The sequence below is a fragment of the Poromitra crassiceps genome, assembly GCF_964638095.1.
Source record: "Poromitra crassiceps genome assembly, chromosome: 10".
Taxonomy (NCBI): domain Eukaryota; kingdom Metazoa; phylum Chordata; class Actinopteri; order Beryciformes; family Melamphaidae; genus Poromitra; species Poromitra crassiceps.
Genome location: NC_139631.1, coordinates 3,533,672 through 3,556,222, shown reverse-complemented (window position 1 = coordinate 3,556,222; position 22,551 = coordinate 3,533,672). Strand labels below are relative to the sequence as shown.

General features: G+C 46.7%; 1 protein-coding gene across 2 annotated transcripts in view; it reads right to left on the bottom strand.

Annotated features, from left to right (window-relative positions):
* Positions 1 to 2,823: 2,823 nt before the first annotated feature.
* The window catches only part of atosb (atos homolog b), a 41,106-nt gene continuing 21,378 nt past the window's right edge, over positions 2,824 to 22,551 (bottom strand). For both annotated transcript variants that reach the window (XM_083643903.1, XM_083643902.1), the window contains exons 2-10: positions 14,796 to 14,984; positions 13,983 to 14,187; positions 12,376 to 13,732; positions 10,833 to 10,891; positions 10,297 to 10,396; positions 8,712 to 8,870; positions 6,566 to 6,634; positions 5,577 to 5,782; positions 2,824 to 5,255 (exon numbers count right to left, since the gene is read on the bottom strand). In XM_083643903.1, the coding sequence (XP_083500029.1) occupies positions 5,102 to 5,255; positions 5,577 to 5,782; positions 6,566 to 6,634; positions 8,712 to 8,870; positions 10,297 to 10,396; positions 10,833 to 10,891; positions 12,376 to 13,560 (1,932 nt within the window). In that variant the 5' untranslated portion in view covers positions 13,561 to 13,732; positions 13,983 to 14,187; positions 14,796 to 14,984 and the 3' untranslated portion in view covers positions 2,824 to 5,101. The remainder of the gene's footprint in view (positions 5,256 to 5,576; positions 5,783 to 6,565; positions 6,635 to 8,711; positions 8,871 to 10,296; positions 10,397 to 10,832; positions 10,892 to 12,375; positions 13,733 to 13,982; positions 14,188 to 14,795; positions 14,985 to 22,551) is intronic.

Genomic DNA, 22,551 nt, shown 5'->3' with positions numbered 1-22,551 from the left:
CTGCCACACTGATAAAGTACCGAGTGGAACCAGCGGATTGGATTGCTCAAGCTAAGACTGGTAAAAGTATAATAACTATCATATTGCAGTATAGACTGCAACTTATTCCTAGTTCACAGCCTCCAGGGGCTCTGAGGACAGGCCAGCCTGCAGATGTTGCTCTGCCCACCAGGTGATATAGCCTGCATGTACAGTGAGCTGCAATACCGATATTTGCCACCAGGGGGCAGACAGCACATCGAGACCATAGATAGACCAACAGTCCCTGGCCTATACACATATTTTTCTTTAGGTTAGATACAGTAGGTGGAAATTATTTATTGCGGAAAAATATTAGTACTCTAATCCATTTCCCTTCCTATTCTGGCTCTCGTGTAAACAGCCCCCCCCCCCCCTCCTCTGGTTAAAGTTTACAGTATTAATCACAACCACCTGAGCCCTTAGAGCCGCTGTAGAACACACACACACACACACACACACACACACACACACACCCACACACACCCACACACACACACACACACACACACACCTCGAATACCTGAACCTGTGTTGGTTATATTTTTTCATTTGTTTATTTGCTCTCTATTTTCCCAGGGAACAGTAGCTCTTTTCAGTGCCACCTCACTTCACACTCATTCGATGAGACATTCACAACTGAGAGCTGTGCAGTTCAACCACCGTTTTCTTGTGTTGGCAACAGAGCAGCTTATGTACCATCTCAGCATATTGGGCGGTATAAGCTACACCCTATATATAGGCCTTGTTGTAACTAAATCTTTTGATGAGTTCAGGATTATGAGACATACTGTAATCTAATAATCCACGCATTTGGATTATATATGGATGATATCTTGCTGGCAGCTAATTCTACTGACATTGTATTGTGTATTGGCAAGAAGAAAATAAATCTTGAACACTTTAAAATGTTGATTGATGGTACTTCATGGGATGCTGTTTATAAGCAACCAGAATCAGATTTAGCCTGTTGAACTTTCTTTCTTAATCTCTATTTATATTCAACTCTGCTTTCAACACTTGTTTTCCACTTATGAAACCAGGCAGGAAAGCACCTAGAAATACCCAAACCATGGTTTACTCTGGGCCAAAAATAAACTATATAAATCTTTTATCAAGTACTCCTCTGAATTCTGCAAAGTACAAAAAGTATGAGAATAATTTCACCCATCTTTTTACTTTTTCGACTGTTGTTTGTTTCCTCCCTCTTGTTTCTGTTATATTGAAAATTTTCTACGATGATTGTTATTATTGGTTTTCTGTGGTAGAGACCCAAGTATAAGCCTAGATAGGGTTTCTACCTGCTCGTTTTGTCTGTTTACGTTTTTAAAAATGTGCAAATAAAGAAAGGAAGAAAGAAACAGTGCCTGGTTTTGTGGCTCAAATCTCTGTGTGCTTCTTGGTATTTTGAAGCCTTTATTGACCTGGGAATCATTTGCAGAGCATGTGTGCTCTTTTCAGCAACACCCAGCTTCACACTCACACAGTCACACGTTGATATTTGGAGAGCTGCCCAGTAAAACCACAGCCTCCTATTGTTGGCCAGTGAGCACTTTCACTGGTGCAGTGGGGAAGGGGGGAGCTGAGCGCCTGCAGGCACCAGGATACCTCCTCTTTCACTGGTGCAGTGGGGAAGGGGGGAGCCGAGCGCCTGCAGGCACCAGGATACCTCCTCTTTCACTGGTGCAGTGGGGAAGGGGGGAGCTGAGCGCCTGCAGGCACCAGGATACCTCCTCTTTCACTGGTGCAGTGGGGAAGGAGGGAGCTGAGTGCCTGCAGGCACCAGGATACCTCCTCTTTCACTGGTGCAGTGGGGAAGGGGGGAGCTGAGTGCCTGCCACCAGGGGGAGCCGAGCGCCCGGCACCAGGATACCTCCTTCAAAGTGATTAGTGAGGGAACAGCATGTCCCTTTCATTTCCACTCCCACACATCTTTCCCAGCCGGGCATCGAACCTGTGACATTTAGGTCTCAAGCTTGCTTGTCTAATCGCTGCCTCCAGTGTGTGTGTGTGTGTGTGTGTGTGTTTTGTGAGGAACTATTTTTGGTTTCTGAACACTGGCCAAACAATAGTGCTCTTAATTTGCTTTCATAAAATACATTTCAAATAAACAAGAAAGTCATAAACGCAAAGAGTCATCACCTCATTTGTACCAAAGAGCATACAACTAATCCAAAACAAGAACTGACACTAGCATTTACTGTAGATGGCTAGTTCTGCGTATGCACTTTACTTTATTATAGTTATTGTATGAGAATGATGATGAATTATGCCTACAGTATATATATTATTTGTTGTGACCTGATGTGTGCCAATGCTAGATGTTGGTCGCTGTACTGTAATGTTGCCCAATGTCTGTCATGTTTTGAACGTTGCTCATTTCATGCGCACGACAAATTCACTTTGGAGCAATAAAGGTTTCATTCATTCATTCATTCACACAATCAGAAATGTTGATGCTAGGTGTAAATAAATCTAATGTAAGCTTGATGGAAAATTACACCAGAACTAAATCAGTACATTCTAACTAACACACACGTCTGGTGCATCTCAAGCAACTACTGTAGTTACTAGGTCCTTCGATATCTGACAATTCAGAAAGTGATGCAACGATGTAAAAACAAAACAAAAAAAGACTTCACCAACAACAAACAGGTTCTACTCGCCAGTCGCAGAGTTTATTCTTTTAAATATACATAGACTTTCCCCGCCCTCCCATATTAAATACCCCACCACCCTCCCCACCCTCGCCTTCCCTCCCTCCTCACCTCACTCCCCCTCCCTTCTCTACACCCTCCCGCTGTCCTCCTCCCCCACTCTCCCTCCAGAGAGAAAGCTCGTCTGGCTGAAAAACACACTCTACTTTTGTGCAGCATATTGCTTATTAAGACATTTGCGAAAAACATAAATTAAAAAATACTACAGCTTGTTTATTTTATCTTTTGTTTTTTTTTGTTTTCATTTTCTGCTCCCATAGACTGTTCTGAACAGAATCTAAAAAGAAAGAGAGAAATAATAATTAAGCACAGTGTCCCTCAGTCTGGCTACATCAAATAAACTGGATTCCCCTGCTATTCATGACATGGTATGACCCTCCTGACTTGCCATAATATATATGCAGCGGTCCGTACCATGGTGGGTGAGATGGGAAGGAGGGAGAATTATTCATCTGTAGACTTCGATAAGAGTTTGTCCTGAGTTTGGTCAGTCGTCTCGGAGGCTCACGGGGGCGAGGGCCGAGGGTGTCAAATACCGCCGCTTTGTCACGCACCTTGTGCGTTGGATGTTAACGCACACGGTACCCTTGTGCGTCACCCTGGGCACGCTGACGCTAGTCACATGACCTCGATTTCTTGGAATCCAAGTGGAGAATTCGGAGAAACGAGGTTGCGGCAACGTAGGGAGGCGGGGAGGGAGGCTAGCTCACCTAGCCTTCCGGGAGGAAGGCGACCGCCTTGGGCTTCGCCCCCGGTCCTCGCCATGGAAGACTACTTCTTCCTGCAGGTAACCCATATATCCAAACCCTAACCCCCTACCAAAGTGGCTACCTTTGCCTAACCCTAACCCCCCCCCGCACCAAATATGTGCATCCAAACATGACGCACACGGGTACCGTGCGCGTTAACGTCCAGCGCACAAGGTGCGTGACAGACAGAGCAGTGGTATTTGATGCCCTCAGATTGAGAATGTGTTGGCATGTCAAACCCTAGACATAAGATTGGTTAATTCCGTTTTGAGCCCTCACTTCACTAGTGTTCCTGTGTCTCTGCTCATCTCCTCTCCACTGGTCAGAAAGTGTGTGTGTGTGTTTACTGTTCTCCCACAATGTGCATGCGCCGTTTGCGGCGGTCTTATTGAATCGCAGGCTGTGGAGTCTTGATTGGTCCGGCACTGGGGGTGAGGGAGGGGGGGGGGGGGTATGGTGTGGCAGAGGATACACCAGATCGGCAATACGTCATTTTGTAGGCAGCTGCTGGCGGCACATGTTCCCGCCCCCTTTTAGGGGGAAAACACAAGCCTCTCCCCGTTGACATCAATGTAAAATAGCACTACCAAAAAAAATTATAGAAAAATAACAGAATCAATCTCGTATATTAATGACCCCAAAACACCATGACATGACAATATATTACAACTCGTCTGGCCATAGAATGGGCAAGATACATGGTGTCTTGGGGTCATTACTAAACCAGATTGATTCTGTTATTTTTCTATCATTTTTTTTGGTAGTGCTATTTTTACATTGACGTCAATGGGGAGAGGCTTGTGTTTTGCCCCTAAAAGGGGGCGAGGCCTAATTGCCGATCTGATGTATTGCAGGTTGTGGGGTCTTGATTGGTCCAGCACTGGGGGGTGAGGGGGGGGGGGGGGGGGTGTGTGGCAGAGGATTGCAGGCAGAGTGAAGGACAGTGTGATACGGCACTAGAGGATCATTCAGGTGTTTTGAGTCACAAGGCATGCATGTTTTAACACTGAACTTAGAGAGTTGCCACCAGGAAGTGTTCAGTTGTGACGCATGTACTCATGTACTATGCTGTGCATGAATCGTGTCAGTCTGTTTTCGTTGTTTCCGAGTGTGTGTGTGTGTGTGTGTGTGTGTGTGCGTGCTTGTGCGTTTCTACAGATGAAGCCACTGTGAAAAGTCCCACTTTTGACTGCATATGTGCTGCTGGACAACTGCTGCTCTTGTATTCCATCGCAAATAGGAAGCGCTTCGGACAAAAACAATAAATAAATAAAAACAAGATTTGCTGTTTTACAGCGGTTGGAAGTTAGGAGGAGGAATGACCTGCTAACGAATTGGTTGAGCAACATTCAGAGTTTTCTTTGACAATACACATTTGGTTTTAATTGAATGGTGCAGGATACATGTAAATGCACAAAGGGGGGACTTCTAGAGTGACTACAGCTGTATTGTATGTGTACGGGTGTCTTGTGTGCATGATGTGTGTCAAGTCTTTTCAAGTTTTGTGTCCATCATTCTTAGCAGTCTGTGCCCCTCCCTCCTCCTTAGGAAACGGGGGAGGGGCTGCGTTGGCGTTGGGGTCAAAGGGTGAAGCACGGGGAGGGGGGGGGGGCGGCGTCACACGCGGGGGGAGTATTTAGGGTTTCTTGGCACCTCGGTGAAAGATTTCAGCTCATATGGGATCCCTGTGTCCACTTCGATGGATTTGCGGGAGAATAGCAGCCGGATATCATTGTGCAAGTAGATCTTCCCAGATTTGGAGCTCTGGAATCTGAAAGAGACAAAGAAAAAGTGTTGGCAAAAGACTTTTATCTAATAATTCCAGTGTATTAAGATGTGCATTATCCTATGGAAAATTATTGTACTCAAGTACAACTGGTGTTGGTACTTTTCAAGGCTGTAACAACATAACACAACACATTCTACTTCAATTGTGTTATAATAACACAAAGAGCACTTAAAGAGCATTATTGTAGCCTTCCGATACTTTTCCACGAGTCAATATACGGACTAATAAAGCCATCGTAAAATCTAGTGCCATCAAAACTTCAATTACAAAGACAAATGCAATCAGCTGAAAGCTGGACTATACCTGAGGTGTATCAGGTAGCAGAGAATCTTCTTCCTCTCCAGGGCTCCGCCTCCTGGGGTGTCCTCCCCTTTCCCCTCAACCCCCTCCTCTACAGGCACCAGGAAGATACGGTGGCGCAGGAAGGTCATGTGATTGACAGGCATGTCTCCGAAGTTGTAGGTCACCAGGAACATCTTCACCACAGTTTTGTTGGGATTAAATAAGGTCTGTAGACATATATACAGACAAAGAATTCAGTCAAGTCGGCAAATAAAAACTGCAAAAATCACACTGCTGGCAAAGAATTCAGTGAAGACGGCAAATCAAAACAGCAAAAATGATACTGCTGGCAAAGATTTTCAAATTAAATTCAAGTGTAAGAGATTATGTCTTGAGTGACGTCTGGCGGGAAAATTATAATCCTGCACACTGTTTTCGTACTTGCCTTGACAAGTACCTGACCTTAACAACATCAAAGTGTCGCATTTATCCTTCTTAAAATGTTGTGAGTAGAAGTAAGAGGCATGTGTGTCAGTTGTTTCCAGACATTTTATAGGCCTTCTCCTACACACCTGCAACCAACAACACTCAGGTGCACAGAGGACTGGGCCTGCATGATGCATTTTTTTTGGGGCGGGGGGGGGGGGGGCGATATTAAGGGAGTGATGATTTACATAATTATTTTCATTTTAATTGAAGAACATTAAATTGAATGGTGTGATTTTTGCGGGCATCTGTACCAAACAATGGTGTTTTCTTAAGTCTGTAGAATATGATGTGGTGGCCAGGACATCTCTGCAGACTGCAGCGTGACAGGATTTAATTTAAAATGTTATTTTGACACACATTTTGCATTTAACAAATATTGTGCCTTCTTGCGATTTGAAAATTGCAGTAGGATCTCAATTAAATTTGGATGAATATTGCAGCCCTACAGAGGTCTAGATTAGAGATAGAGAAGTACAGAGCATGAGTTGGAGATGTGGAGAGGAGAGAAAAGACGAGCTCACCACTTGAATGGTCCCTGCTTTGGGTATGCTGTATCCTTTTTTTCCAAGAGGCTCGAGGGAAATCACCCCCTACGAGAGAGAGAGACAGAGAGAGAGAGAGAGAGAGAGAGAGAGAGAGAGAGACCGAGAGAGACAGACAGACCGACAGACCGAGAGAGAGACAGAGAGAGAGACAGAGAGAGAGAGAGACACAGACAGACAGACCGAGAGAGAGAGAGGAAGAGAGATTAAAATCAGATTAAAACATCCTGAATCACTGTAACAACAAAATCACACTTATTCCTTAGTGAATTTACACTGACGTGGATGAGGTGCAGTGTTCTACATCAGGATCCGATCCCTTTAATATACTGTATGTCTATGTGTGTATTGTGTAAAAATGTATTGAGAAACGGATCCAGAAGGTGGTTTTACAACAGTAAAAGGTAGTATTAGTAGTATTATAACAAACCTTTTCTTCTTCTTTCTTAACTTTGATTAACTGATGAAGGGTTTAGTTCACACATGTAAAATCATTGCATAAGTGCAATAGAGGGTTGCCACTCTTTTGTAATGATACATTTCAAGGACTTTTTAAGCACTTTTCAAGGACAAATTCTTTCAAAATTATGGGCCAATAATTCACAGGGATGTTCACGAGTGCCAAACGTGATAAAGGAAAATTGTGGGTTACCGGGCGACCAGCCGCATATTTGAGCTAAGAATATCCACGAGAGAGCACAACAGCCAATGACACCGTCACAGACATCACTCAGCAAATAGCTGTATGCTTGTTAGCCGATGCGGAAAGTGATGCTGTAGATAGGAAGAAAAGGTAAGCTTGGCTCGGCACTATAAAAATGGTATCATAGGTGAATTTTGAGATGATGGAGCGCACAAGGCTCAAATCATAGAGATTCCAGTAGGCTAAAATCAAAGCACTTTTAAGGACCTCTTCATAAATTCAAGCACTTTCAAATACTTTCCAGACCAGTGGCAACCCTGATAATACATGTAAAGGATAAAGAACTTGCAAAATTTCCAATGCAATGCATCTGCAGCAAACTAATGCAGTGGTAAATACATGTAAAATATACATAGGTAGTGTATATTGTAGTGTAGTGTACAGAGGACAGACAAAATAACAAACACCAAATGACAGAGGACTGACTGAAATAACTACATCACAAAAAGACAGCTTATTATGTTGAATGCTAATTGGCAGTGTCATCACGTTTATATTATGTGGGTTTTCAAAGCAACATGAGACAACTAAGTTTCACAGAGTCAAAACAGCCGCTTCCCAAATTGCAGGTCCATCTCAGACACATGTATACACAATTGTACGACGTGGCAAGAAGAGCAGTTCGAAAATCCTACGCCAAACATCTAGAGACGGCATTGGCAAAAAGGAGCAGTGGTTGCAAGCAGAAGCAGCAGAAAACTACAGCCTCAAAAATGACCACAGAATCTATTTATCTACCAATCTTATTATAATTAGATAAGTGTCCGTACGTGTGTGTGTGTGTGTGTGAGCAGAATTCTGGCTGGCTACGGCTATGCCGCTTTACGTGCGATCTACTAATATGAGAAGTGTCTGTGTGTGTGTGTGTGTGTGTGTGTGTGTGTGTGTGTGTGTGTGTGTGTGTGTGTGTATCAGAGATGGGGACTTGGACTTGAGACTTGGACTTGAGTCGCACTTAAGTCACACACACGGTGACTTGAGACTTGACTGGAGACTCGTCCTCAAAGACTTGAGACTTGACTTTGACTTGAAGGTTTGGGACTTGTGAACAATCTTTATTTTTCTTTATTTTATCTTTTATTTGTTTGGTGCATTAACATTAAAGAAATGTCTACTAATGTCATCTAATCATTGCTGCTACTGTATTCTAATAGATAAGGAGTGAGGATAATACAGTACCGGTACATGCTTTGAATTCCTTAGTTTTAGCTATGCAGTGTTCTAAACAGACTGGATGGCATGCAGCAGATGATAGAACGCTCATCCATAGGGACTTGAGACTTGACTTGCCCCTCAAAGACTTGAGACTTGACTTGGACTTGCAAAAAATGACTTGTGAGCATCTCTGGTGTGTATGTGTATCCTACCTAGGCAAAGCATCTACACATAAACGGAGACAAAACCACATCCACACAGACTGACCAGGAAGGGAGAGGGGGCGCTGTGCTCTGAGATGTCGTAGTAGGTAACCTGGACAGGCAGGGTGGCGTGCTGCGGGCAGTAGGAGCCGCTGGCACCGATCTCCGCCGTGAAGCCTTCGATCTGGCCCGACGGGGAGAAACGGCCTTTCAGCATGGACTCCTGGAGGAGAGAGGCCACAGTCAAACCAGAGCCTGTTCAACTCTAACAGGAGAACACCCCGCCTTGCCTGGGAACTCCTGGAAACAACCTAAAATTCCATATTGAATGTATTTATTTTCATTGAAAGCAAAGCAGTGTTGAACACAGCATCTAAACACACCTGGCCAAAAGTGACACTGCGAGCAATGGGAAGTATATTTTGGAGGCATCATATCGTGACGAGCCGAGTGACATTGTTACAACTTTACTTAACATCAATACCATCGTATCTGCACAATATTATATATCTACACAATATTACTGTGTAGGTACTTGCTGTGCCAGTACACACCTTAGTAAGTACTTTATGTATTGGAGATATTTTCATCAAGTACCAAAATACTGTAATACTGTAATATAATTTCCTGGCACCGTGGCTCCTGCATTACATCACTGGTTTGATGGAGAAGCTAAGTAGGTCTGGCTGTGATGGGAGAGACCATCTGGTGCTGGAAGTGGTGTTGGAGGACCAGTAGGAGGTGCCCTTCCCTCTGGTCTCATGAATAATCTCCCCAATGACCCAGGGCAGAGACAGAGACACTGTCCTGTGAGTGAGCACCGTCCTTCGGATGAGACGTTAAACTGAGGTCCCTAACTCTCTGTCTGTGTTCAATAAAGGGAGGGCTTGTTTTAAAAGGAGGCTCAGATCCCATCTTCACTCACAATGATGTTTGTAACTTCACTTTCTCTTCTCTGTTTTCTAATGTATAGAGTAGTACGCACAATATATTAATATTTGGGTTTGGCCAGCTAGAGGGCTAGCTGACCACGCTATTGTCTGTCTTAGCTTAGATTTGCTTTTTATTCTCTCTTCTGTTCTTTTACCTTGTGTTTTTGTATTTTAATTATTGTCTATCATGTAATGTGTTTTTGTCTTTGACCCCAGGAAGACTAGCTGTCGTCCAGGCAGCATCTAATGGGGATCCTTTTTAATAAATAAATAAACAAATAAAGATCCCATCGGCACTTTTCGCAAGAGTCCCGGTGTGCTGGCTAAATTCCCACACAGGCCTTGCTTCTAATCATCCCTCTTTATCTAACTGGCACATTCAGTCCTCAACTCTCCACCGCGATACTGTAGCTGATGTGTGCTGAGCGTTCTGGCGCAATCTGGCTGCCTGTGCATCAGCCAGGTGGATGCTGCTACACACACATTGGTGGTGGATGAGTTGAGTCGTCGTCAGTTGCTGGCACTGAACTCCTATGTTATTTGTTAAATGTTGAAATAACTTCTGGTGCTCTGGTCGCTAAAAAATAAAAGCTGTCACCACTGGAAGGAACTGTGTCCTTTTCATTGAAGATATTGAGGGAAAAAGAAGCCAATCACTGTCAAGACATGTTCCTGGTGGACACTTTAACCTAAATGATCTGGATGTTAGTTTTGTACCTCAAAGTTGCCCAGTAGTGATCTGCTGATGGAAGATGACGGCCAACTGGAACGTGTGGAACGACCGGAGTCTGTGTGTCTTCCGCTGCGCAGCTGGCGACTGCTCAAAACCACAAACGCACACAAAAACAGCAAAATTTGTCTTAGAACTTAACCAACACTGTACGTCACACGGCGCTGTCTCAGTAGAAGTCCAGACAGAAGAGCCTTTAATTCAGTCCAACATAAAAACCTACCTAACAATTCACTGCAGGGAAGTAAACAAACAGATTTGTTTACTTCCCTGCAGTCTGTCGACAGAATGCCATGGTAGTGCCCTGTGTGCGCATACCCATCCACACATCTGCACGCACACACAAACTCTGGCCCCGCCCACTTTCTGGAGTTTGTAATGTACTTGCGCTATCTCGTTCTTTTTACCAATTTTTTTCAATTATCAGTTGTTTTAATCTGTACTTAAGAAGAAGATAGTAGTGTGGGAAAAGTAGTTTTAGACTTAGACAAGAGTCTAACAAGTTGTGTGGTGATGGACTCACCTTTTCAACCGCAGCCCACTTTTCAGCCTCCTCCCTGATCTAGTGCAGTCTGTAGCACTCTGAAGACAGAAAGAAAAAACAATAATAATAAAAAAAAACAGTTTCCTCCATACAAATGTCTTCCACATCACTTGGCTACTCACAGAACATCTGTACAGGAAACACTGAGAAATGTAAATTGCTTGAAACTAATCCAAATATAATTATCTGCTGTGCTTACTCAGGAAATGATGACATACCGTATTGAAATAATATGGACCTTATATGGACATGGGTGTGTGTCGGTGTGCATGTGTGAGGCTGCAGATGTCAAGAGAGAAACTTGTATGTATGTAACTGTGTACGTCAGGTATCTCCTCTTACTTACTCTGCACTGAATGCTGGACGTTCCCTCATGCACACACACATTCCCCATTTCCAGGCCGCCGCTCATAGTAAAGGCCACCCAGCTGTCGGGTGGCCCGTCGTTAGCTAGCTCTGCCCTCACGGCTAACTTCGCCCTCGCGGTTAGCTCGGCGGTACTAGCTAACCCTCGGTCACGCGGGCCCTCCACAGAGCGCGGAGCTCTTTGTCAGCTCGGCCGAGCCTCATCGTCGCCGTCGCTCAAAGTCACAGAGGCCATCTTAGAATATCCTCCTCGTCTTCCTTTTCCACGTCTTTTGAAAATCTCTTCTCACCTTTAATTTCCTGTTTATTTCACGGTACGTTGCTCCTTCACTGTCCTCTCTATCCCCGCTTTGTTTTCTTGTCTTTTCCTCAGCTCTACCCGTTTCTGTCTGTGCCTCCCTCACATGTACACTAACATCTAGTCACAGTGATCCCTACACTAGATGAAACCTATGGACCCCCTTTGTCACCCCCCCTCCCACACACACACACACACACACACACACGCAGCTCTTTCTGGCTTCCCTGTATTCAGATATGGCTAATTCACTTCCAGAACCATTTTTAGGCAGGGGGTGGTGTGTGTGTGTGTGTGTGTGTGTGTGTGTGTGTGTGTGTGTGTGTGTGTGTGTGAGTGTGTGTGTGTGAGAGAGAGAGAGAGAGAGAGAGAGAGAGAGACATAGCACACTCATGGGAGGTAACAATGGATGCTCCCTCAATGGGCTTTATTCTGGAGCTACTCAGCCTGTTCCAGCATGCGGTGGTAATGAGCGCGCCATCACTTCATTCTTTCACTTTTACTCTTTCTCCATCTCTCTTTCTCTTCGTCTATCCCTCGCTACTCCTCCATGACTGTCAAGGCTCCCTGATGGCTTCCGTATTTTCTATTCAAAGTATTTCATGTTCTATGCATTATGAATGATAGCAGGGGAGAGAGAAATGGAGCAGTTACTGTGTTTTCAATCTGGGCACCCAGAGTCGATCAGTCGGACGACTAATATGACTCTGGGACAGACGGCCCATATTTCGGGGTTTGCGCTGTAGAGCGTCATCGTTTACAGTCCGACGATGTCTCATAATGTAGCCGGTGCAGACATTTAGCCTGTGTGTGTGTGTGTGTGTGTGTGTGTGTGTGTGTGTGTGTGTGTGTGCTGACCTTAGGCCGGTCCCGTGCAGAGGGCAGCAGGTGGTTCCAGTAAGGGGCGGCCTTAGAGTCTGTGCTGCGACAGGAGGCCAGGCCCAGCCCTGGGGCCAGCAGTGCCAGCCGGCTCCTCTTGGAGGTGGAGGGTCCCTCGTCCTCTGAGCACGACTCCCCCGTGTCGCTGGGGGAGAGCAGCTTCTTCTTGGCCGCGCAGTGGCCTCCGGAGGATGAGCGGAGCCCGTTACTGCTGGGTGGGGTCTTCTCCCAGGAGGGCAGGCCATTGGAGGAGGAGGAAGAGGAGGCAACCTGGGTGGCACTTCGCTCAGGCGGGGAGGATTCCAGCCCAGCTTCCCACTCGGTGGCCTCTCCCGGCTCCTGGAGCTCTGTGTGGTGTGGGGGTGAGAAGGGGCCAGGGGAGCTGGCGGGACTGGCGGGGCTGGGAGTCTCGTACGTAGACGTCTCGTACGTGTAGGAGCCAGGCTGACCTGCAGATGAGCCGTTGCCACAGCTCTCATTTCCAGGGCTGCCCAGTGAGTAGGTGGGTGTGCGCCCCCCGTTAGATGGCTCGATCTTGGGTGAGGCGCTCAAGGAGTGTCCCTGGTCGCAGAGATGCCCGTGTGGGTCGCACATCGGGGGTGATTTCGGAGAGAGTGGCGCAAACACGTCTGGAATGGGCCTGTCGTGGTTGTGCTGGGCGGGGCGTCGGGAGGGGGTGTGGCTAGGGGAGAGGGGTGGAGACCTGGGTGACAGCCCCCCATCGGAGTCTCTGTGCTCCATCAGTGTGCAAGAGTAGACAGAACCCGCCCCACTGGAGCTTGTCCCAACACCTGGGGCAGGGCCTGGCCCACATAGCACCCCGCCCTCCAGCATCTCACTGTCTATAGAGTCCCCCAGGTGGGGGCGCTTGTGAGTCAACTGGGGCTCCTCCAGCCCCCTCTTCACCCCCAGCCGCACAGGCCTCTGTTGCGCCTCGGTGTGGGGGTCTGTGGGGGTGGAGAAACCCCCCAACTGGGAGAAGATGGAGAGCTGGTAGACCTTCTGGAGCCGCAGCTCCTCTTGGCCGAAGGGCCTGGGGGCCCCAGGTCTGATACCAGGGTCTAGGCCTTGTGTTGGGGCTGTAGGAGGAGGCAGGTCGCCCTCGTGGGCTGGAAGCTCTAGCGGAGCCTCTTTGCGGGCTAACTCCACGTGAATGTGCCGCATGGTTTCTATCGGTTGTGAGCAAAAGAGTCTCAACTAACTTCTATGTCGGTCAAGTAGGTCCTAGAAAGTTCCAGGAGGCAGAGCAAGACGTTCCAGAGGAATAGGAAGGTCCTATAGTTCCTGCTGTGATGCTGTCATGCAGTGTGAATCAGGAAGATGAGCCTCACAGCACCTGAGAGAAACAATATGTTACGATTCATGACAGACAGATACACTCTACTAGTCGGGCAACATAACATCCACAAGTCAAATAACATACCATACTAAGCTATAATGATATGAGAAAATTAGACCAAATTTTTTACAGTACTCAAATTTAGGAATTTAGCAAAAGCAGTTTAGATGAGATACAGTTCTAATTTGTCTCATGAACTGTGATCTATTGTGGCTTAATCAGACTATACCCAAGAACAGCATCTCACCTCTGTGACCATCCAATTCTGCCCGTCTGGCCACTCCACATTTGGCACAACATCTGGAAGTTGTGTCCAAAATGGTCTACCACATGAATCCATCTGTCTCCATGGCAACTGCAAGAGGATGGCACCCGCATCCCCAGATAGGTAAACAGGAAATGGTCAGAGACTCCAGAAGAAGTGGGATTGGAAGGGATGGGCTCAGGAACTACTGTATGGCCAGGCGAGAAAGGAGGCAAAGATTAGGTGGTGTGTCAGTGAAAATCCTATATATAGTTAATATTAAGTATTAAGTATATTTAAATGCTTTATATTGCAAGAGATTTGGAGACGTACTATGGAAGAAATCTGGCTTTTAAATGCATGCTTGCTGAACTACAGCGACACTTTGGCTTCATCTCCCAGAGGAATGTTTCAAACATCAGAAGTTACAAGAAATGGTTTCACAAACTAATTGGTTGAGACATTGAATGTTGCATTACATGTTAGTTTGGTTAACATTAAATCAATATTATCTGCAACATTAATGCAGTATAGATGCATATTCATAGTATTCTGTTATGTCTCCACACGGCCATCTTGGTAGGAATATAACAGGTGTTTGTAATTCATGAACAGCAGTGATAAAAATCAAATGACAATCACAGCCAATGGGCTAGTGTGTATTGTAAAGCGCCATATTGGTGGAAAATGCATGTGACAGCATTGGAACACCATGAATAGATCTATGATTTATGCCAAGGCTGTGGATTGACCGCTATCAATTTATCGCCGGGAAGGCTAAAAACCTGAGCCAATTCTCTTCAATTCTCTTCTTACCAAAGGGGCGGAGTGTCAGTGATGTGTGAGGCTCCTCAGAGGAAGTGCTTCCGACGAGGAACAGGAAGTGACTCTACTGGGGCTCCCCCTGTGATTGGCTGATGGCCAGATACGCCCTCCCTGGTCACCTGGGCGTGGGGAGCGACATGGCGGTGACATCATGACAGGGACATTCCACTCAGAAAAACCCTGGAGAGCGAGCGGGAGAGACACCAAAGTAAATCAATTGACAGATCCCATCATCCCCTTTCGCCTTACTGGAATGAGACGGCTCTTCCTAGGAGAGGCATGAGGACGCGCGCACACACACACACACACACACACACACACACACGCGCGCATGCACGCACGCACGCGCACACACACACACACACACACACACACACACACACACACACACACACACACACACACACACTCAAAAACAGCCATAAGACACACATACATCCACACTCACAAATACATAAATGTATACACACTCATAGACAGACATGCAGGCGCGCATGCACACACACACACACGCACACACACACACACACACACACACACACACACACACACACACACACACACACACACACAGAGCTAAACAGACACAGACACATACACACACATTGTGTAAACACTCACAGAGCAAGTTAGGAAGTCAATATTTAAGTCCATTAGGGAACTTGAGAAGAACAAACAACACACAAAGACAAATCAATCACAATGATCAATGCCTGTATTATTGACATACTCAACAGGACAGTTACTACCCTGCATTTCCCCCCATCCAAGCTGCATCCCATTTGGAGCGCAACGATCAACAACACTGCGAATGAGTACAGAGCTAGGGAGCAAACATAGAGGATTTAACTTGAAGTGTAAAGAGTTGAATATATCCAGTGCTGACATGGCCCTTAAAGTTGCGCTAGGTCAAGAGTAGCGGGCCACTTCCCGACCCACTTGGACCAGAACTTGGGAATGCAGAGAGGGGGGAAGTCGCAGTGAGCTGGCGCCATGGCAACCAGCAGTCCAAGGATAACAGCTCCTTTGTGCTTGGCCACAAAGAAAGAGAAGCAGAAAGGAAGGGGGGGGGGGGGGGGGGGCGGGGGGCTTTGGTTGGGAAGCAGGGGAGGGAGGCTCTAAAGATGCTCGTCCAAGAAAATATCTTTAAACACAACAAAATGGCCGTCCCCCAGAAGGTCTACATGTCCCCCAGAAGGTCTGCATAGGCAGGCGTGATGTCAACACTAATTAAGCCTGCGATATAGGTCTCCAATGATGCCAATATTTTCTCTGTCTCTAGATGGTAAAAGGTAGTTTCATCCTAACACTGGACTAGCGATGTTAATTAAGTAGTGGTTCTCAACCTTTTCAGCCTGCAGCTTTCTGCAATTTCTCAGAATAATGTGTTATTTCATTGACTAATTTAGAATAGTTTGTTATTATGTGTTCTCAAGGCACTTGACTTGCACCCATTTCCATTGGCTGCTTGTAATGTGATCGAGGCATTCAATTTTATTCTAATATCCTCATTGCATGTCCATCTGAATAACTGCATCAATTAAAAACCTAAAATATGAAATACATTAAAAAGGCCGCTAGAGTGTTGCTGGATGTTGTGTATGTTATTTTAATGTGTCTGTGTCCTCATGTACTGTGCTGTACAACAAATTGCCTCCTTGGAGGACATTAACGTTTTCTACTACTACTACTGGCACTGGACTACTGACCTCATGTATTTCAATTAATATAAGGATGAAGGAACTCAAGTTTGTTCATAGCTAGGCCTACATTACAGCAAGCTTCAGTTTCATCATTTCCTTGTAACAGTGCTGCTGACGCAAACGACGATCCATAACATACTGAGACATGACCACATGAGTGAGGAAAGAACTAGCGAGAGAAGCAAAGCTAAATCAACACGGTTGGTTATTATAGATACAATTCCCACTTGAGTCACCCACATTGCAAATGTATGTACTGATAGAACTTTAAGTAAAATCCAGCAAAGGTTAGGCTATAATGATCAAGTTGAAGTAAGGGATATTATTATGATGACGAAGACGACGACGATGACGAAGATGACGATATTGCAGGTTTTATTATTCTAGGATGCCGATCAACACCGGGTAAAGGGACTCCCGATGAAAATTTGCCTTCTGGCTAACTCGGGTACATTTACATTGTTGAATGTTGATTAATGTCCATTGTCCTTTTACAAATAAATAAATTGATTGATTGATTGATTGATTGATTGATTGATTGATTGATTTTAAATCTTGAACTTGAACAGGGAAAGAGGAGGGAAGAGGAGAAAGACAGAGAGACATAAAAAGAGAGCCAGAGTGACGCTACATGACCACACACTATATAACCTGACAATATACGTATACGAGCGCAACACAATAGCCTATCATCATTCAACCATGATTTCCTACCACTACATACAAAAACTCAAAGAAAGAGGAGTGATATGTGATCTATGAGAACCAAACCCTTTGTCACCTGTAATTACTCTCATGGTATAATGTTCCCTATGTCGTTTCACACCACTACCTTTGGGAGACCGAGGTAATCCACAAACCAACACATGAAGATAAGCTGCACCCACTACCCACCCAAAACACACACACACACACACACACACACACACACACACACACACACACACACACAACCTACCCAAAACACACACACACACACACACACACACACACACACACACACACACACACACACACACACACACACAATTGCATTGACAATAGTAATTTCGAGTCAAATTCCAAAGACAGGCCTGCATGTCTTGTATGTGTTAAATTGACACAAAACAAGCGATCGCCTTTCTGTCCCCCATAGAGAACAGGTGGAGCGGGGTCTCCAGGGCCCGCGCCCAGGAGCAGTCACAGGGAGTGGGGTCTACATGGGCTGGTGCCCAGGAGCAGTCACAGGGAGTGGGGTCTACATGGGCTGGTGCCCAGGAGCAGTCACAGGGAGTGGGGTCTCCAGGGCCCGCGCCCAGGAGCAGTCACAGGGAGTGGGGTCTACATGGGCTGGTGCCCAGGAGCAGTCACAGGGAGTGGGGTCTCCTGGGTGCGGGCCAGGAGTAGTCAAAGGGAGTGGGGTCTCCTGGGTGCGGGCCAGGAGCAGTCACAGGGAGTGGGGTCTCCTGGGTGCGGGCCAGGAGTAGTCAAAGGGAGTGGGGTCTCCTGGGTGCGGGCCAGGAGCAGTCACAGGGAGTGGGGTCTCCAGGCCCCACGCCCAGGAACAGTCACAGGGAGTGGGGTCTCCAGGCCCCACGCCCAGGAACAGTCACAGGGAGTGGGGTCTCTTGGGCGCGGGCCCAGGAGCAGTCACAGGGAGTGGGGTCTCCTGGGCGTGGGCCAGGAGCAGTCAGGGAGTGGGGTCTCCTGGGCCCGCGCCCAGGAGCAGTCACAGGGAGTGGGGTCTCCTGGGCGTGGGCCAGGAGCAGTCAGGGAGTGGGGTCTCCAGGAGCAGTCACAGGGAGTGGGGTGTCCAGGGCCCGCGCCCAGGAGCAGTCACAGGGAGTGGGGTCTCTTGGGCGTGGGCCAGGAGCAGTCACAGGGAGTGGGGTCTCCTGGGCGCGGGCCAGGAGCAGTCACAGGGAGTGGGGTCTCTTGGGCGCGGGCCCAGGAACAGTCACAGGGAGTGGGGTCTCTTGGGCGCGGGCCCAGGAACAGTCACAGGGAGTGGGGTCTCTTGGGCGCGGGCCCAGGAACAGTCACAGGGAGTGGGGTCTCCTGGGCGCGGGCCAGGAGCAGTCACAGGGAGTGGGGTCTCTTGGGCGCGGGCCAGGAGCAGTCACAGGGAGTGGGGTCTCCTGGGCGCAGGCCCAGGAACAGTCACAGGGAGTGGGGGATGGGGAAGAATGAGAAATGAGCCAGCAATGAGTATTTATAGTCGTTCCCCAAGGCAGGCAGAGCTCACTGGGAGCACCCAATGGCTCTGCCGCAGGTCCCATTTAATTTCTGACCTTATTTTGAACTAGCTGAGCCGGAGGCTGGCAGAAGGCCTTTTCAGGCTCGATCCAGGAGGCTGCAGAGCAGGGGGAGCGTTCTGGGTTCTGCCCAGGGAAGACTTCAGGTTGGTGGGGGTGTGTGTCCACTCAGACTCACCCCTCCCCTAGAACTGTGGCTCCATTACTCTACCACCGCATATAGCTGTGGTTCAACGCCCCAAAACAAAAATGATGCCTACTATACTTTGACACTCTGAACTGCATGTGTTCATGCTCTGCTCTGGGCTGTTCTGTCAATCTGCCCTATTTGTACAATCTGATATGCAATACACACCGAAATGAAAAGAAGCCATCTGTAAATCCAGTAATGTTCATAGTCTACTTACATTTGCATGCCTTCTTATTCATGTCCTTATTGCCTAACAACCAACCTCTTTGCTGCAGAAATGGGCCAATTTCCCCATCGGGGTAAATAAATTCTATCTAAATTATATTTTAATATTTTCCATTTTCAGGCTTGATTTATTATTAGACGAGGTCTAATTCAGTCCGTTTTCATTTCATTACCCTGAAACATCATCGTGCATCTTCCAGGCCATCACTGGCAGGCCAGGTGCAATAACATCTGGAGGCTCTCTGGAAATGGACCAGCAAGCAATCATATACAAAGAGAAAGAGTGAGAGAGAGACAGAGAGAGAGAGAGAGAGAGAGAGAGAGAGGGGGGGAGGGAGAGAGAGAGAGAGAGAGAGAGGGAGAGAGGAAGAGAGGCAGAGAGAGAGAGGGGGGGGGGGAGAGAGGCAGTGAGAGAATGAGGGGAACCAAGAGAGATGACTGCCCCAGCAAAAACACCTTGAGGAAGCTTAGAAACAAAGCAAAGGCAGGTGGAGCTTCCCACTACAGCACCAGGACCAACTCAGGGTGTGAAATATATTTTTCTCGAGTCCATCAAACCTAACCCGACATGCCAGATGGTTTGTTTTCACATAACCATCCGGGAACGAGTTACCACTGAGTTACAGCACGTCAAGAGACCCAGAGGTGTTCGATTTCACCGTCATGAGAGAGATGGCTGGAGGCAACACAAACACAGAGGCCAACACACACACACACACACACACACACACACACACACACACACACACACACACACACACACACACAAGGAAGTTTCACTGAATAGCCTCTAGCCTTATATGACTGAGACACTCGTCAGTCATGTATCTAATTTTCAACATAATTGGAGTGTTGGTGTGTTAAGCAAAAGATTGTTTGGCCAAATCTACCCTTAAGACATCATTGTGGCTCAGTCGTGAAAACACACACACACACACACACACACACACACACACACACACACACACACACACACACACCTGTCTTTAGGAGACATGTTGATGACCTCGAGACTATCGCTCAGTGAATTAATGCAGGTGAAGGAGACAGAGTTCACAGCCTACGTAAACCCTCAGGAAATAGTTTGGCCTGTGTACATTCATCACAGTCCAGATGGTGCGTGCATGTGTGCGCATACAGTACAATACACACGTCCAAAACATTCAGCGTTCAAGCCACTGTCTCGGTCTCTCTTTTAGCAGTCATAGCAAACTCCTTCAGTATAGACCTTATTCGCTAACCCCGGACAGCGCCATATTGTTGACATACCGTCCTGCAGCTGACAACTATAGTAACGGCCTTATTGTCGTCTCTGTTCCGTTACAAAATAGCGATAGTGATGAAAGCAATAAAAAACCCAGAGTTGTTGTTGTTTGTATGCTGCCGTTAATGCCTGTAATAATAAACAAAAGAAAAAACGAGGTGAACAGACTTTGCTGTGAGGAGCTGTCAGAAAGTTTCACCTGTCTCTCCTAACTATCCACACATCTCCTGTGCTGCTGACGTATCCCCAGTCTCGCTCCCTTCACGTCTGTGGACGGTAGAGATAGAAACAAACCACGGGGACTTTATTGCTGTCATTACTACGGCCAGGCCTAACGCAGGTCACCATCCGAACACAATTGGAACGATACAGGTAACGCTAACGGCGGCTAGCTTCCTATAAACGCTGCTCTCACATAGGTTGTCACTTAAAGCTGCAGCGCTATGTGGAGAAAATGGCGGCGGTGGGCGTGCCCGTACGTGAGTGACGTCAATCGAATAAGGTCTATACAGAAACCTTGACACATCAAACATACCAACAATGGAGGACTATACAGTAGCAAACCTGATCACAAGGACCCTAATAGCTTTAACAGCCTCAGAAGTGCAACAAATGTAGCCATTATAAGTCACATTATTTACAATGTGTTGCAAACTTTAACATAGTAAAAAACAAAAACATGTGAAACTTTTTCTACCCTTTGGGCAGTACTGTGATGATGTAAGACTTTGAATCCGTTCCCGAGGTCCAGCTGGGTCAGGTCACATGAGGAGTTTACATACCTCACATGCTAATTGGACACACCCTCTTTTCAGTACAATGTGAGTTTGGACCTAAGACACGGGCCTGGTGATCCTCATCCAAATAAGGCAGATTGTGACTTCTGAAGTGTTGACTGTTTTGATAACGAAAAGAAAAGATAATTGTGTGTCGGAGGTATTTCACTGCAATGCTGTATGTATGTGCACAAAAGAACAGCAGTGTGCATGTGTCCCGTCACCAAGGTAACATTGATCCATTCATGAGATTTTTTTTTACCCCACCTTTTGGCATGTTTTCATGTCTGATTTGAGAAATCTGTGGAACTGAACTCCCTTCTGCGTCAGACTTCTGATAGTCGGAGCACTTCTCTTCCCTCTCCAGTCCTGCCATGCAGGTTTATTGTTGCTGTTGGGCTTGATGTAGTGCAGCGCAGCAGTGAAATGCTTGTATTGGCTTGTTTGTATGGGGACGAATAAGCTCTAAGTTTGCATTCAAATTGCCAGGTCTCAGATCCAAACATCCACTGAGCCAGCTGGGCCTCTAGCCCTGACACCTTTTGCATATGATCACATGTCTACTCCCCAAAGGATATAGAGAAAGACTTTTTTTTTTTACTCTTGAAAAATGGCGGCATTCCCCTTTATTTAAATTACTTAACTTGTTCCTTTTTGAAAGTTCTAAGCTGATGAAGACTGTGATGCATAGTTACACGGGGCTAGTCCTTATAAGGGATGATGTTTGGTAACTTGATTAGCCAATGAAGTTATCTAACTACCCAGTTAAGTAACCCACTTTTTCAAAACAAACAGAACCTCCAAATCCTGGCTGGTTAGCTGCCAAAGTGTCTGGTATGGCAGACACACTTGACAACCAAGATTTTGAAGAATTTGCCCCGACAAATGTGTGCTGGCATGCATGAGTATTCAGGATGTGGATCAGAACCCATTTCGGGGGGGGGGGGGGGGGGTATTTATATATATTTAACAGCATTTGGATGGTGGCTGTTGTTAATTCCAACCCGTTTTAGGCACACTATATTAAATAACTTGGGTTTATTTTCAAATCACTGACATGAGCTATCCTGTTCAATGGGCCTTTTGTGGGTATTAGCAGCACTGCAATAGCACCACCTTGTTTGGCTGCTCAGCTCCACCCTGGCCTCTCCATGTCCTTATTGCACCCTTGCTGAAGCCTTTGACTGGGCCTGACAGAGGCTTTGACTGGGCCTGACAGAGACTTTGACTGGGCCTGACAGAGGCCTGAAGCCTTTGACTGGGCCTGACAGAGACTTTGACTGGGCCTGACAGAGGCCTGAAGCCTTTGACTGGGCCTGACAGAGGCTTTGACTGGGCCTGACAGAGGCCTGAAG